The sequence below is a fragment of the Anguilla anguilla genome, chromosome 8 (genome assembly GCF_013347855.1).
Source record: "Anguilla anguilla isolate fAngAng1 chromosome 8, fAngAng1.pri, whole genome shotgun sequence".
NCBI classification, from domain to species: Eukaryota; Metazoa; Chordata; class Actinopteri; order Anguilliformes; family Anguillidae; genus Anguilla; species Anguilla anguilla.
The window spans coordinates 15,451,741-15,467,982 of record NC_049208.1 but is presented as its reverse complement, the minus strand read 5'-3'; the positions used below and the strand labels follow the sequence as shown (position 1 = coordinate 15,467,982).

Sequence of the window (16,242 nt, the reverse complement as noted above, 5' to 3'; positions counted from 1 at the left end):
TCTATCTAGCCACATACAAACAATTACTACGTATGTATGTTCTGCAACTCCCCATTAAAACATTACATTCAAAATCATGACTCACTCATAATATAACTAGTACTGAACATGAGAAAAAGCACATCGGTACAATAGAGTTCACCTTACTTAACCCTCCACTTTTGAACAATCACTGCTTTATACAGAATGTTAAATATATCGTTCCATAAGGAAACTAAGCTCGCTCATGGTCACTTCATTTACTTCGCACTATAGTCTGTCATCATATCAACCTTCACCTACATGCCCATTCTGCTAAAAACATATTGTTTCAACTGCGTAATTTCATCATTTCTCCTAATTCCTCTCAGACTGTTGTTATTTTCTCATATGCAAAGCCTGCTGGGACATATGCGTCAGCTCCTGTTCTCCACTATCAAGTTTTCCGGTTCTAGCTTAGCAAAACAGCGAAGAGGATTCCTACCTGCAGATAAGCCTATCAAAATGCCTTGTAAACCTTACAAACACTAAAGGTGCATCTCCACGAAATAACAGACAACGGAGCAGGACAGAAGGCTACACAAGTTGCGACCTAGGGAGTTCTAATTCTACGGGCTTGCTGATTCTTTGGTCAATCAAGGCTCATTGGATGGCCGTCAAATCCGTGAGTATATACACTGGCCATATTTCACCTGCGTTTCTGATGCGTTTACGCTTACGCCACCGCACCCTTTGTCACAGCCACTGTTTTACATAAATAGCAAACCGAAACTGCTAAACGGTACACGCTCATCAGTCTGTACAAATTCACACAACAATAGCCATAATCCACAACCGTTTCTTACAGGGTCACTTCGCATTTCGAACTCTCATAATAAAACGCTTTGCAAAAATAAATGATATCTCATAAAAAACATGTTTTCAACGTACAAAAATGCCAAGTTACTCACACATACAAGACATACACCGTCTATAACTCATTCATTCAGACTGCCAAAATCCACACCTGCCATTAAAAGTATTGATATCTAAATGACGCCAAGTTAGGGTACTACAAACAATATAGGCTATCTTGCCTCACCGAAATTAAATAAGATGTATTCCAAAGCAATGCTACCTAATATTTCCTCAATTCTTGCAAGTCACTAACCGTATGTTTGCTTTAGGGCCATCAACAGTGGGGCAAGGTTTTTTGTAATACTGTGTTATTTCTACTTATGTAGATATTTAAAACCACATTTTTAAATGAACTGTCATAACTTGGTTCTGATAATAAATGTTATGTCCAACTTGGTGTTATCAGTACCTTGAGGATGTATATTCAGTGACATTCTGATGAATTGTATGTGTGAAACCTATACAGTGCATGTAGCCAACATGTATGCTGTTATCCCTAATGCTCCTGGACACAGATTGTTATTGAATGGGATGACTAGCATGCTATTTTAATAAGATGTATACATGCGGAGGAACTTATGAGGTATTGTGACGGTGGTCCCTGTTTGAGAGTCTGGACAAAACAGGAGGTGATACTGACCACAAATGACCAGAGAAACATGACCTCAAGACCTCGATAAGATGCTTAGGAAGGCTTTATTTGAGAGACAGAGGTAACAGAGATAACTCAAATGGACAGTGAGAAATCAAAGCTTAAAACCCATATCCTTCTGACAGGTCAGAGAGCTGCTTGTCTTCATTGATGCCAGCACTTCACGCTCTCCCTGCTGGATCTGAACGCTGAACACAGATGAATCTGTACTGATATGTGCAGGGGATATCATTCCACATTTTCTGTACTGTAGATACAAGATAAAAATGAAAGGTCAGTAAGATCCAGTTGAATCCAGCAGGCAGTATTAAGGAGAATTTGCTTAATCTTACCAGACCAGGTTGAGTGCACACAGTCCTCTTCATTTAAATTGTTGGGCTCCCCACTATTCCAGTGCTGATAATCCACTTTAGAGCCATCTGACCACATCCATGTACCCTCCTGAACCGAAAGGAAGAAAGTTAGGAAAAATGCTTGTGGTGATGACAGTACTAGTGTGCACTACAGCAGAGTCAAATACAAATACATTCCTGGTTGAATGGACTCCCACCGCTTAGAATTCTGTAGCATAATGAATTTAAATGTTCCAATTTAGGTAACATGGGCAAAATTATTGAAAGCTTTCAAAAGCCTTTGACACTGTGGACCACTGAAATAAGGGTGTCCTACAAGGGTCAATTTTACATCTTCTGTCCTTTATTACTTATGTAACCAAACTAAATATTCCAGGAACCATTTTTATACCAATGACACAGTATAGGTACAGTGCCTTCATAAAGTATTTAGACCCCGTCACTTTTTCCACATTGTGTTGCGTTACAGCCTTATTCTAAAATTGATTAAATTCATTGTTATTCTTATCAATTTACACATAATACCCCATAATGACAAAGCGAAAACAGGTGTTTTGAATTTTTGCTATTTTATTAAAAATTTTTAAAAACTGAAACCTGTTTTAACTTTGCCATTGTGTGGTATTGAGTGTAGACTGATAAAAATTAAGTTAATTTATTTTATAATAAGGAACTGTAGGTAATTTTCCCTATTTCAAGGGACTGCTTTTGGCAACACCGCATTTGCATAATTCACTTTTTCAGCATTGGCAATTCTTATTGCCTCTTAAAATGCAGTTTACTTTATCAGTGATGCAGAAAGTCTTTTTTTAAGTTTCTATAATTGTCTCATTTATGTTTGTGTTTAAATATGTATTTTCTTCTGTTAAATGATAACAAGTAAAATGTATTCAGTAATTACAGAATGACACTTAGATTTTTGACTAATTTTGAAAGTGGGCACTTATGTACTTCATATCATATCATATATCAATTTTAATATCATTCATAATGATGTTCTCAAAAGAGGTATGTTGAAGTAATCATATTATTTATAACATTAAATGTTTTCACATTCTTAATTGCACAATAATTCAATAATTTTACTCATGAAAATGTGTCTTCAATATTATTTCATGAATCATCATATGTTGATTAATAGCTTTTTATATTTTGTTAAATAAGTGGTCTGATAGTCTGTTAACACAGTGTCATCAACCTTTTTTTCCATTTTAAATTGATCCATTCAATCCAATTCATCCATTCAATGGAGAATTGACTCCATCAATTCCTAACTGATTCCTTTGAGTCCCTCCAGGAAATTCTCAAGTCTGGCTGGCATGTGCACACCTGCCATCTTTTTCCATAATACCTTATGGCAGTCCGTCAGCCCGATCCAGAATGGATTTTCCTGTGGATCGGCGGCTTTGCAGAGGTCCTTGAGAAACTGAAATTCCTCAGCACTGTGCACTGAGGCCAGGTTTCCTCCTTGACTCACACAGAATGACTGCAATGGAACACAGGACATGAGATGTCAGTTTATTATAATTTATATTGATTATTTTGCTCGACACTAAAATGAGTCTGTGCATTAGACAGTTAGTGCAGTAGACAAATTAACTGTGTTTTTCTGAATTTAAAAAGACACGGATAGAAATTCATCAAAACCACCCGTTTTTTGAAAATGTGCCGATACTTAATTTTATTAATTGAATAATTGTTATTATTTAAATAATCCTTAATTTTTATTTGTACTCAGGGACACATTGAGGGATCAGTGTCCTCCTCTTCAAGAGTGCCGAGTTTACAGACAAAACTATAAAAACATACTAGGAAAACAAAATTGCAATAAGACATTCATCAAAAGATAAGAATGGTAATGCCACTGTCAGGGTTTGCAGGGAAATGGACCCAAAAGCAGAGTGGGGGGGGGAAAAACCCAAGAACTCCAAATGGAAAATACAAGACATTAATTACAAAAAACCTGGAAACAAAGGGGCCACGAGGGGCAAAACCAAGATTACTCAAAAACTTCCGCAAATAAAAGAAAAAACAGCCAAACTTCACAAAATCCAAGAACACACAGAACAGAAGTCGGGCGGGGCAGAACACACACAGGCAGAAACTCACAAGCAGAAACACACAGCAACACAGGCAGAAACACAAGGAACCAGCACCTGAGTCAGGCAAAGAGAGGACTTAAATAGGCAGGGCAACTAATAAGACACAGGTGAACTCAAAGAACAATCATCCAAAGAGGGAGGGGATAACAAGTCATGGACAGAAACAATAATTGAATAATTTAAAACCATAATACAATTAACCACAGGGGAACGAGCGGAACAAAAAACAGAAGTGCCGCCATCTGGCGGCTCAAAAAGGAAAAACAGAGACAAAGGCAGAATCCTGACAGCCACATGAATTAACACATTTACAATTGAATGTAATTAGGTTTTCTTTAAATCAGATTCCTGAAAAGATTTTTAAGTTTTAAAAAAGGTAGATAAGATTTCACTCAGTTTAATTAGGACGGAGTGTAGCACAGTGGGTAAGGAACTGGGCTTGTAACTGAAAGGTCGCAGGTTTGATTCCCGGATAAGGACACTGCCGTTGTACCCTTGAGCAAGGTACTTAACCTGCATTGCTTCAGTATATATCCAGCTGTATAAATGGATACAATGTAAAATGCTATGTAAAAAGTTGTCTAAGTCGCTCTGGATAAGAGCGTCTGCTAAATGCCTGTAATGTAATGTAATGTAATTACCCCTCCACATATCTCTCAACCCTCCACCTCCCACATTGCAAAATGACTGGACAAAATTCCAATAATTTGTTTAATGGTAATTAAAGCCAGAGGAGGCTATTGTGAGGAAAGTTATGTCTAGGATATATTCTAAGATAAACCTAATTTTTTGGCTTCTTGTAGGTAGAAAGTAAAAAACTATGCTTATACTTTTGTCATTTTATTAAAACATCAAAAGGAGCTCCTGACTTGTTTTTTTTATCTTTATATTCAACACCATAATTTCTTATAAGAAATTCCTACATATATAAATATATTCACTGAATTCTTATTCTTATTCTTATTCTTGGTCTTGCTGTTGCTGCTGCTGTTAAAATTTAATTTTAAAGGACATATTAGTGCTGTTTTGTGTTACCTCAGCTTGGACCCAGTCCCACTGCTGTGGAAAATGCTTGAAGCAGCGGTCATTGAAGCCTTTCCAGCCATCAGGGCAGCTGTCCTGACACTGTTCGGATGCTGATGGAAAAATACAGAGAAAAATGCATAAAGCAATAAAATTACGGCATATCATTTTTCACTCAGAGACAATGCATTTCCTCATTTAGTTGGTTCTCAGCTCAGAGTTTTTGGGAACCACTGGGCTAACATATTCCTCTGTCACAGACCCCAGGATAAGTTCATTACAGTGGTGCAACATTGTTACACATTTGAGTAAAATAGTTGTTCCAAGTGTTCTTCAATCAGCAGATTGCTCCTAATTTCCCATTTAAATGCTAGTTTAGTTGTATGGTCACAGTGTTACAATGCCCAGTAGCTTTTTGAATGACCTTTGTCCCCTGTCCGGGGACGAACTTAAATATACATAAAAAAGAATAGTTAAATAGTTACATTTTCACCCCCCACACAGTGAACTGTCATTATGAGACACCTATAGAGCTTCCTGCAAATAATACATCATAACCTGTGTATAGCTAGCCATCTGAGATGAAAAAAACACCCACCCAAAATTAGGCCAGAAAGAACAACCATGAAAACAAGCTTTGCCATGGGGAAGGAGACCATGATGGATCTTCGAGAGTCTGGAGAGACAGAGGATTAAAAGATCACAATATCAGCCATAATGCAAGGAAAATGGTTCAGTGTAACAACCCCAAAAACACCTCGGACACACAGCTGTCGTCTTTCCAGTACATACAACAGCTTACCCAAAAAAGCCATACATAAAAGGCATATGACTAATTTCTGTGAAACAATATAATGCTTCTAAATATCCCCCCGCCCCTCCACATTTAACATAGAGCAGTACACACAGGGACAGTATTATTGCATTACATTTTGATGTTAAATTCAGGTTAAATACCTTATTCCCAAACAAAAGAAAATCTGATACAACCTGAAAGTAAAATAGACGGGTGGGTCTAGCTGTGTGTGATCTGTGGTTCTGTTCTGCTGTGATGAACGTGTCTTACATTGCTTCACTCTACCTTTATAAAGGGATTACACGGTGATATTGTAAACAATAGTGTTTCATGGTCAATTACTGCATCTTTGTCAGGCTAATCAAAGCATACAAAGAGGAGCTGCTTTGAGAAGCACATTGTCATGGCTGAATGGAAAGCAAATAGCGAATCCAACTCTCAGCACTCAATGTAAACAGAAAGGTTCGTGTGAGCTTAATGTAAGTTTACATCTGCCCCAGATACACTTTATCCCATCCTGGTGTCATCATTCTGTGTCTCTGCAGAGAGAAAAAAAATGCTGCTTTTGTGTTTTGCATTTAATATTTATAGAGTATTTCAAACCAAAAATAACATGAAGATGGTGACTATTTAAGGAAGAAATCACATTTAAAATGTTAAACTTCTTTATTTTTATTTTCATTTAACTGATTCATAATCAAGCACATTTTCCTATAATTGTAGTCAGCCATGTCAGCCTTTCTTGTCATGATTCCCCTAGATATCTACCAGAAGCAGCCTGCTTTCCTTCCCTTGGGGTTTCTGTTCCCTTGTCTTGTTAATTGGTTAAAATTTAACTTCAAATTACTGGTTGTTGTTCTGTTTGCATGTGTCTGCTTGTTAGATTCATTGTCTGAATCTGTTTCCCTGTGTATTTACGTTCCTTGTTTCCCCAGTGTCTTTGTTTGTTAACTGTTTGAGAAGTTGTCAGAAAACAAAGCGCAGTGTATTGAGATTCTCAAAAGAAGCCATCAGCATCATTGCTTTTAAGTACAAATTTCACTTCCTAAAGAATGCAGGTCTAGTCTGTGGCATATGAACACATTACTTTCAATAATTAGATGTAGAAGGCAATAATTATTTTGGTAAGATGGTGATATTGCACACTAAAGTTGTTTGCCAACTATCATAAAACTCAATAAGTACTACTGTGCTTGCTTTTTCAGTTGCTTTTGCTCAGTTTGCACGTCACTTGTGTTCTCTAGTTTTCCAGTTTGCTGTTTCATGTTCTCCAGTTTAGTTACCTTCTGTGTACACTCCTGTTCATTTTGTCTTGTGTTCTTGTGTTTATGCTTTATTTGTAGTGGTGGGGAAATGAGGCTTAGCTGAAGCAGTGAAGCTTTAAAGCGAATTGTGCAGAAAATGGGTTTATTTCTTGAGTGTTCACTAGGGACACCAGTCGGTCAAATCATTTTAAAGCAGGCATGTGATGACAGAGCTGCAATGTAATAGGCCAGTCATCATCTGTAGATTAAACTTCTTGGGGATGTTGCTCTGTCTAGCTTGGCAGCAGTTTAGGGTTTAAAGCAAGTTCAAACCTGTGTTGTCCACAACAGGTCATGTGGTCTCGTGAACCTGGTTGCTGTGTCCTCAGAACCTGTGATTTAATGCGCATCTGTGTTCTAGACACAGTTGCTGTGTCCTGCTGACATCTATTAAGAGTGACCTCTACTCGCAGTTAACTGAGGTTTAAGTTAAACCTGCTACTCACATGGTTTAACTGAGGTTATAGGGAGATATCTACTGATCAGGGCTGCATTTCCCACAGCCTCCTTAGCGCTACGTGCATCGTAAAGTCTACCTTAAGGTCTTCCTTTAGATGTTGAGATGTTTTCCAGAGCCTCCTTAGCTACGGTATACCTTTTGAAAGGTATACCTTTAGAAGGGTGGTCTGGGGTACTCGTAGCTGTCCCTTAGCGATGCGCTCCGCTCATCCTGTCACAATTTTAGCCTTATTAGGCCAACATTTGTGCTTTTCAAATCAACAGTTGTACTACAGTGTGCATCGAAGAGCCTACAACTGCATGCACAAATGACATAGATAGTTTAATATTAACTTCATGAAAATGAATTATCCAAACGTTTCTGTGCATAGCACATCATGAGAATGTTGTCGTTTCACCTGCCTATTCCCGTCATGATGGTAATAAAGTATAGGGCCTATCCATAATACTAATCCAATTTGTGAAAAAATATGTTATTTTTATGTAGTGGAGCTAACTGAGGATATGGCCTCTGACTGCATAACCTGCATAAATTAGTTTGTTTGTTGTGAGTCAATGATCACACTGACTTGGAACAAACCGCCGGTCTATTAAGAATATAAAACCAGTGTGAGCAAAGCCGACACTGAGTGAGTCTACTTGCATGATCGAACTAGACGGAACTAGAGCACGTTGATTGGCCTAGCAATAAGCACACATACAGGTACGGTGGCTCATAATGAACAAACAGGACAATCATTTAGCCAAGTGATCTACATCCCTTTCCTTATAGCTCACACCTCCTATATAAAACAAAATAGCACTGGGTGAATATCAACATTACAGGACATTTCTTTCTTGTTTTATGATTTTCAGTAAACAACCCAATAATGATATTCTTGTTTAAACTTAAGACTATCCAACAGCAAATCAAGGTGGATGAACATATCACTTTAACAGGTAGGCCTATTCATAAGGCATACCCAGTATAGAATTAATCATGATCAATTTCCACAGACGCACTTTTGCCTTTCATCTACGATAATTTTTGCACTGCAGAGAAAAGTCCGCAGGAATCAGCTGATATGCTGCTACAGTTGCCTATATATTGTGTGACAAAAACAAATTAACATCATGTGGCAAACACGCCTGCCACAGGCCACCGAAGTGGCTTTCCTTGGGGCCCTCCAGCACAGAGACACAGGGAGATGATGTTAAAACAGTCCACATTTATTCCACGAGGGTTTGGCAAGATGGTATAGCCAAATGAGCAGATGTTAAACCCTGTCATGACAGAGAGCTCCTGATGTGGGTGGGGATGGCAGATTTAACCTGTGCGCAGTGATTACCTCACTACGCACAGGGGCAGCCACTCCTGTTCCTGGGTCTAATTAGCCTGGCCAATTATCTAATTCTTAACCAATTATCCAATTGGCCAGGTCTAATTAGCTTGACCCAGGGCAGGTGTGGCTGCTTAAACCAGCCATCCCCACACCACACATCAGAACTTTGTTTCAATAAGAACAAAATAATTCACCCATATATCCTTTTTCCTGGGCTTCCAAGAAGGCATCGATTGATACACTTTTCAGCACGACAGTGAAGGACAGCTCCAACTTACAACGTACTTTTGAAACTGTCCTTTAGGCAACTGCTAAGGTATAGTTTGGGAAACACTTGCAGAGAAGCGAGCTCCTTTTGAAAGGTATACCTTAGAAACCTTCGTAGAACGTTAATGTTCATCAAAACTGGGAAATGCAGCCCAGATAATTTTAATGCATCAAAATATAGCCTGTGATCTATCTTTCACATTTTTTTCATATAATAATTTGATCATAAGAAAAATACAAAAATACGCTGGACTTATCCTTTAAATTCTATTAGCCCATTTATTGTGGGGGCAAATCTCACAGTTCTTTGAGGATAAAATAATTAGTATTTAAAGTAGGCGATCAGAAATAAATTTAAATTTTAATATTTGTTAAAATCAAAAATGATCTTCCTTACTGTAAATGATGAGATATGCAGGCTATTCTAAGTGGTTACATGTTTTTACTGCTTGTGTATATATACGATGTATATATTCTTTGACTATATTGACAATAATAACTATTGCATCATACCCATTGTTATGAACAAAACCTACTGTTCAAACTGTGTTTGATACATTGGGATTTGTGTCCATTTTGTAGGCTGTCACCAGCCTCAGTTGCTTGTAGCCTAATCATTCAGTTTATGACAAAAAATATAATTAGCCGTTTTATGCATAATTATTTATAGAGGTTTTTATTTTTGCTTTATCTTATAGTTATATAGTGATACATTATTTATTTTGTAATTTATTATTGTTAAATATAATTATTTATTGTTTGAATTAGTTGCAGTCTCATCAAAATAAAATAACCGTTTTATTTAACCAGTTTGGTTCTCTGAGCACCTGGTACTCTGCCAATATTTTTATTGATTATAAAGCAATGGTATGTCCTAATGATATCAATCCATAAAATCTATTCTCAAAATGTAAGATGATATACCAGAGCTGATACTTTTTGTTTTGAAGATATAATCAAAAGAGCACATTTATTTAACAAAGCGGAAATTATTTTCTTTCCTCCTATATTAGGGCCTACCAACTAATCATATCCTATCATATCCAGGCCTTGACGTATGATAGGGACAAGTCTTGTGAATAAAATAAGTGGTTAAATGAGGGCTTAACTACTGACTAAACCTCTTTAATCTGTAAAAAAAACTGAGGGTAGTGAAAAAATGTCAATCACCTTCGGGCTCAAAGAGTAAAACCTAATAAGGAAAAGGGTACATGTAGCCACCATATTCAAATTTGGTCATAAAAGCACATCTTTTCCCTGATTGGCATCAAGATGACGCAGTGTAGATTGTTTTCAGTCTCGAGATTGGATGAAATCTAATTCCCATATGCAGCTTAAAGTTCCCTAATTACACATAGAACAACGGGTACCATGATGTTCTTAAACATGCAAAGATGTTCCAGTTTTAAATATAAAATATCAGTTAATTTTCATGATTCTTTCACATTAAAATACTCTCGGTACCCTTGATCACTGACTTTGCAAAAAGGAAATGTGTCTTCACGTTATTTAGCATGTCCTCCTGGGTATTATACCCCTGTTGCTTATTAATGTTCCACAAGATTATTAGTATACCAAGAATATCAGCTACAAAGAACAAAAAAAGGTAGACAAGGACGTGAAACTTCAGACAACTTAAAACATTGCATGCAAACATTTTAACAATGCAAACAGGATTATTTGGCTGTTTGTTTTATGTTCATTTTATGGATTATTATTTTTGAGCGTGACCATGTGTGTGTTTGTGTGTACATATCCCGGTAAGTCAGCCAATATTTATTTTGTACAGCCAGTGGAGTTTGGTGAGGTTCTGCACTACTTTTGTCAACAGATCCACTCTTTTCCTCATTCCTAGGCATTATTACTAAACCTTGCAGTAGCCACTAGGCTAGGGATGGCTTGATGACTCATCCTAGAAAAAGGTTTAAACTCATAAAGGTCTTGAGAATCGGCAGAGAAAAACCACAAAAAAAGACAAGAACACTGTTAGCATTGCTGAATTTCACCATTTACTTCATAACTATACATTGTAGAAATAATCATAATTTATATTATGTACCATCTGTGCCATTTTGTATGAAACAGAGTTTGGCCTCAGTGACATGCAGGTCTGCATCTGAAGTTTTTAAATAGAAATATAAGATGGCAATTTATTAAAGCAAATTTACCCTCTCTGTGCAATTTCATTCAGCAGCCCACTTCCTCTTTGCTTCTAAGGATGAATTTCAGGTCCATGATTGTCCCAATGTGCCTATTCTGCACACTGGTAGAGCACGACAGGGTGCTGGCAGTGCAGTCGCACCTGGGCCTGGAGGGGACAAGGGCCTGCAATTAGATTCTCTGCCCTGAGAATGGACCCTCCAACCCCTGTGTTTTTTTTTTTTTTTTTGGAGTTTAAAAATGTTGTTGGTGATCATTGTTGAGAGAATACTACTGAGCTTTAATGCAGCTTTCATGCTTTATATACTGCTATTGTAGTTAATGTTTCACTCTCATGCTTACTTTAATTCTGTAAACTTTGGGGACTGGGAGGCCGGCGAAGGACGGGCTGGATCGGGAGGTTGGAGCTGGGGAGGTAATAGGGAAGAACAGGGAACACAGAACAAGACACAACGCAGACAACACGCAGGCACGACAGACGGGGAAACACTGAACAAGGTACATGAACAAACAACAATCTGTGGCCAAGGAAACCGTGCGAGGGGAGGAAAACCGGGGAAGGTGCAGCGGAAACAGGATATCGAAAATGGTGCAAGGCTAGGATATACACGATAGTAAGAGTGACGCTGGGCAACAAATCAACGATCTGGCAAAGACAGAAACAAAAAGTGTGGCTTTATAACCTGGTGCTGATAGGAATTAATCAGGGAGGGTGTGAGGAATGTGATCTGAAACGAGTGTGAAAATTGCTGAGGGCTGGAAGTGATTAAGGAGTGCATGGGGAAAGATCACGCCCACCCTGTGGGGAAAAGCAAAGACGTGGTGAGGAATAAGGCACGCGGAACAGAAATAACTGGAACACAAGGGAAACCATAAGACAACCGAAACACGGGGGCATGACAGCAATTCTCTTAATCCCGACATAATTGTCAGCAGGAAATATGTAATAAATGGGCTATGGCCATGGTCCTTTTAGTTTGAAGTTCAAAGGTTATTATGACTTAGGTCTACCATCACATGCAAGAGATAAATTAAACATTTTAGGGGTTTATGCTTTGTGTTTATAATAAAATAGGATAAATAAAAAATAGCCATTTTTCCATTTACTATGCTATTTTTAATAATTCATTTTGGCATAAAAGGGCATACAGTGTGGAGATTGCAATTTTAGTTCCTGAAACCTGGAGGTAGCACTGTCCTTCCTAGAGGCATGATTGGTTTTGAGTATGGAAAATAATCAAACTAACGGCATGTTTTAAGGACTAAAAAACCAGTGGCCCACAGGAAAATGTCTCGCCTCTCCCAATGGCCAATCAGACTCTGGTAATGGACTAACATAGAATAGATATTAGCTAAATTTGGTCTGATTAAAGCTTGCTGGCTTTATAGGTTAGCTCACAGAATTTCACTGTTATCATTTAGGGACCATGAAATCTCTCTCTTGCCCTTGTCTGCAGTGGATGCGACTGGTCTCTGTGAAGACCATGGAGCTGTCAGCTTGTGGTCTTTCAGTGCCACAAAATCAAAACATCCATGTGTGACCAGGCCGGCTAGAGCACAGAAAGATTAAGTAGCTCGACTACGCGACTTTGGGGATTTCACCCAAGGAACTAGTTGTGAACACTTGTTACACACACAATGTTAACCCCATTCAGGTAAGTTTGTAAAAGAGGAACAGAGACGTGATTTTAAGTTCAAAACATAAGTATCAATTTATTTATTGCTGTGAAGAGAAGAAAAGGAGGCTATGAAGAAACAAACGTTAGTTCAAAAAAAAAAACATTTTATTCTCATTCACAATGATGTATTTTAGTAAAATTAATTAAAAGTAGATAAATCCATTATTTAAATAGGTTTTTGCCTAGAACAGCTACAAAATGCATTGAATAGGAGGTGGACCTAAAATTACTAGTATACTCTACTATGGAGAGAGGCAGGCTGACCGCAGGGAGTAGGAGCTTACTATGGGAACCAGGGAGTACCTACTCACCACACCGGCACACATGCTCATGCTCTTCCACACACACTCACTCACTGCAAAGGAAATGGTGAATATAAGGTGTAGTGCAATACTCAGCCACATGCGTGTGAGAAAGAGGGGGACCCTAAACTGGCAATACCCACAGCACAGCTACCCACTGCTCCAAAGGAGATCTAGAACACAGGGAATGTATTTCAAAAACAAAAGCAGGCAGTTACACAGTTGGTTTGTCTTCAAGATTACAATATCCCTTAAAGGTGCACTGGACCTGGCTGAACCAGAAAGGAACAAAATACTATCAAATTAAATGGACAACAAAATAAAGAAAACCAACATTTCTTCAATCAGGCTCCAGCGCAAGGTTCAGTGCGGGTGCAGAGATAATTCAGCCAATCACGCACCGGGCATGCGGTGTCTTCAGGAGCGCAGCAAGAATGCATATAGCAGATACAGACAAACTGCAATAGAAAGCAAACAATTGCGGAGCATAAAACCGTAGACACATTCCTACGCTTAAGACAATAACAGCTAGCGCGCTCCAAGCGCAAGCTGCAAGGCAAGAGTAAGGGCAACACAAAAAGGGAAAACAGCAGTGGAGTTTCCCTGCAATGATAACAATGGCACAGAATGATTTAGATGGTCTTTATAATTTGTGGTTACCATAATGGCAATTAAGAGACGCTCAGTGCGCCGCATTAAAAGATGTAAACAAACCACCATGAACCTACCTATGGCGATGCAAAACTAGGAACAGCGGTCTGCCATCAAGCATGGAAACAGGGTCAATCACCTAGTTTGAGTTATAAAATAGTACAAGTTTCAATAGTCGTTTAAGAGTGAAGTAGCACAAGCACTCACCAGGATTACTGAAGGCTCGGTCACAATCTACCCCCAGCTTTTGCATCGGTGGCCCGACGATAGAAAAAGAAAAGAGACAGATTAAATAACACTTTAACTCCAAGGCCTAAAAAGAGCTGTTGCCATGCTACTGGACCCAGGTACCCGGGGAATCGCGGCCCCACTTACTCTACTCCATACCGTCTCTGGTAGATGGTGTGGGTTGGGATGATGGCCAGCCGTGGTACAAGCAGTTCTTCTTGGGACCACTCGGCTGGTGCTGGGGCCATCCTCAGTGGAAGCCACAAAGGGCAGGGGTGAAGGGGACGCAGACAAAGTCACTACAGGATTAGCAGATGTTGGATAGTTGACCGGAAGGCCTGAGGGGGCCACCGATAGAGGGGCCTCCTCTCGAGAGGGCTCCATTCACCTCATCTTCCTCCTCTTCAGTGCCAGCATGGACAATCTCCTGTTCTGCAGGTTCCATCCTAGGAGGGAGGGCAGGGTAGAGGTTTGGCGGGACCAGTTTCAGCATCGTCCTATGTACATGCTTTACCTGCTCAGGATTTTCGAGTGGTGCAATCGAGAAAACAGGACCCCCATTGTTGGGTGCCTTCACGACCTTGTAGACCCTAGAGCTCCAAGCATCCTGAATTTTGCATCACCCTCTCACGCCATGGTCCCGCAAGTAGACAAGCTGGTGCGCTTTCAGGTCGATGTTGGTTACAGTCTGATCATGCCGCTCCTTTCGACGACTTGCAGCCGCTTTCAACCGCTCCCGTGTTCCATAAAAGGCTGTCTGGAGCTGCCGCTGGTGCTCCTGAACCCAGTCACTGACGCTGCCATGGGTGGGCGCACTGACTCAGCCTAAAAGGAAGTCGACAGAAAGCTGAGGCTCTTGCCCGAACATTAAAAAGTAAGGGGACTCACCCGTGGACTGATGAATTGTTGTATTACAAAAGAAGGTGATTGAGGCAGGTACTTGGACCAATCCCTCTTCTTCTCCAAAGGCAAAGTACACAGAAGGTCGTGCAAGGTTCAATTGAATCTTTCACATTGACTATTCCCCTGGGGGTGGTACGGTGTAGTGTGGGTCTTCCGGTTGCCCGGATGTCACACAGCTGCCGAATTAGGGCACTCTCAAAGCTCCGGCCTTGATTGGAATGAATGCGTGCCGGGACCCCAAACCACTCATTCACCAGGACGTTGGCCACTGTGGATGCCCGCTGATCCCGGGTGGGGACGGCCTGTGTGAACTTAGAGAAGATGTCAGTCATAATCAAAACGTTCTCTCTGCCACCCTGAGAAGGCTCCAGGAGGGTAAAATCAATGGTTAATGGTTAGTCAAAGGCTGATAGCTGGGCTGCCCAATGCTGCTCAGTAGCAGCATTGGGCAGTGTTTAAGTAACTGAGTGGATTGTTGTCGGTCCAGACAATGCACTTCTGGCCCAGCAGGTACTCACAAAATCTTTCCGTAATGGCCCATTTCAAGGCTAAAAATTCCAACTTCATCGAGCTATAATTAGACATATTTCTTTCAGTAGGGCTCAGCCCGTGACTGGCGTAAGTGATGGGCCGTACCTTGCCATCCTGTTCGTGCGAGCCACTGCCCCAAGCCGCTGTGACTGGTGTCAAACTCCTGGATGAAAGGGAGTGAAAAGTTGGCGTAGGCAATTGTAACCACTTGCCAGGTCCATGGTGGAGAACCAGCAGGCCCCTGACAGCGCATCCAAGGAGTCCTCAATCCTAGGGAGAGGAAAGGCATCTCGGCGTGTCTTGCTGTTTAGCTGTCGATAGTCGACACACATGCGAAGGCTGCCGTCCTTCTTCTTGACCAGGATGATAGGAGAGATATAGGGGCTACTGTTCTCCTAGATAACCTGGCTATCCAACAGCTGGCGGATATGAACCTTAACTGCATCATAATCTGAAGGAGGAATGCGCCTGAACCTTTTATGGGCTGGCACGTCATCAAGTAAGGGGATGTCATGTGAAATGAGATTTGTACACCCTAGATCACCTTCACGGGCAGAAAAAACAGATTCATATTTATAAATAAGAGCCATGACTTTCTCCTGCTCTTGCTCAGTGAGCACTGCCAGATCTAAGG

At 40.0% G+C, this 16,242-nt stretch overlaps 1 protein-coding gene across 1 annotated transcript; it reads right to left on the bottom strand.

Annotated features, from left to right (window-relative positions):
* Positions 1–1,553: 1,553 nt before the first annotated feature.
* LOC118232752 (lactose-binding lectin l-2-like) lies at positions 1,554–6,098 on the bottom strand. Its single transcript, XM_035427822.1, has 6 exons — positions 5,997–6,098; positions 5,605–5,682; positions 5,019–5,119; positions 3,233–3,367; positions 1,861–1,969; positions 1,554–1,775 (listed from the first exon to the last, which is right to left on the bottom strand). The coding sequence occupies exons 2-6, from the start codon at positions 5,663–5,665 to the stop codon at positions 1,690–1,692; spliced, it is 492 nt and encodes a 163-aa protein (XP_035283713.1). The 5' UTR covers positions 5,666–5,682; positions 5,997–6,098; the 3' UTR covers positions 1,554–1,689.
* Between the last annotated feature and the right edge of the window lie 10,144 nt (positions 6,099–16,242).

Coding starts and splice junctions, on each gene's coding strand:
- LOC118232752 (XM_035427822.1), bottom strand. CDS start 5,665: ATGGTCTCCTTCCCCATGGCAAAGCTTGTTTTCATGGTTGTTCTTTCT. Junction 1,970..3,232: donor GGCTGACGGACTGCCATAAG/GTATTATGGAAA, acceptor CTTTCGGTTCAG/GAGGGTACATGGATGTGGTC. Junction 1,776..1,860: donor TGTGCACTCAACCTGGTCTG/GTAAGATTAAGC, acceptor TTGTATCTACAG/TACAGAAAATGTGGAATGAT.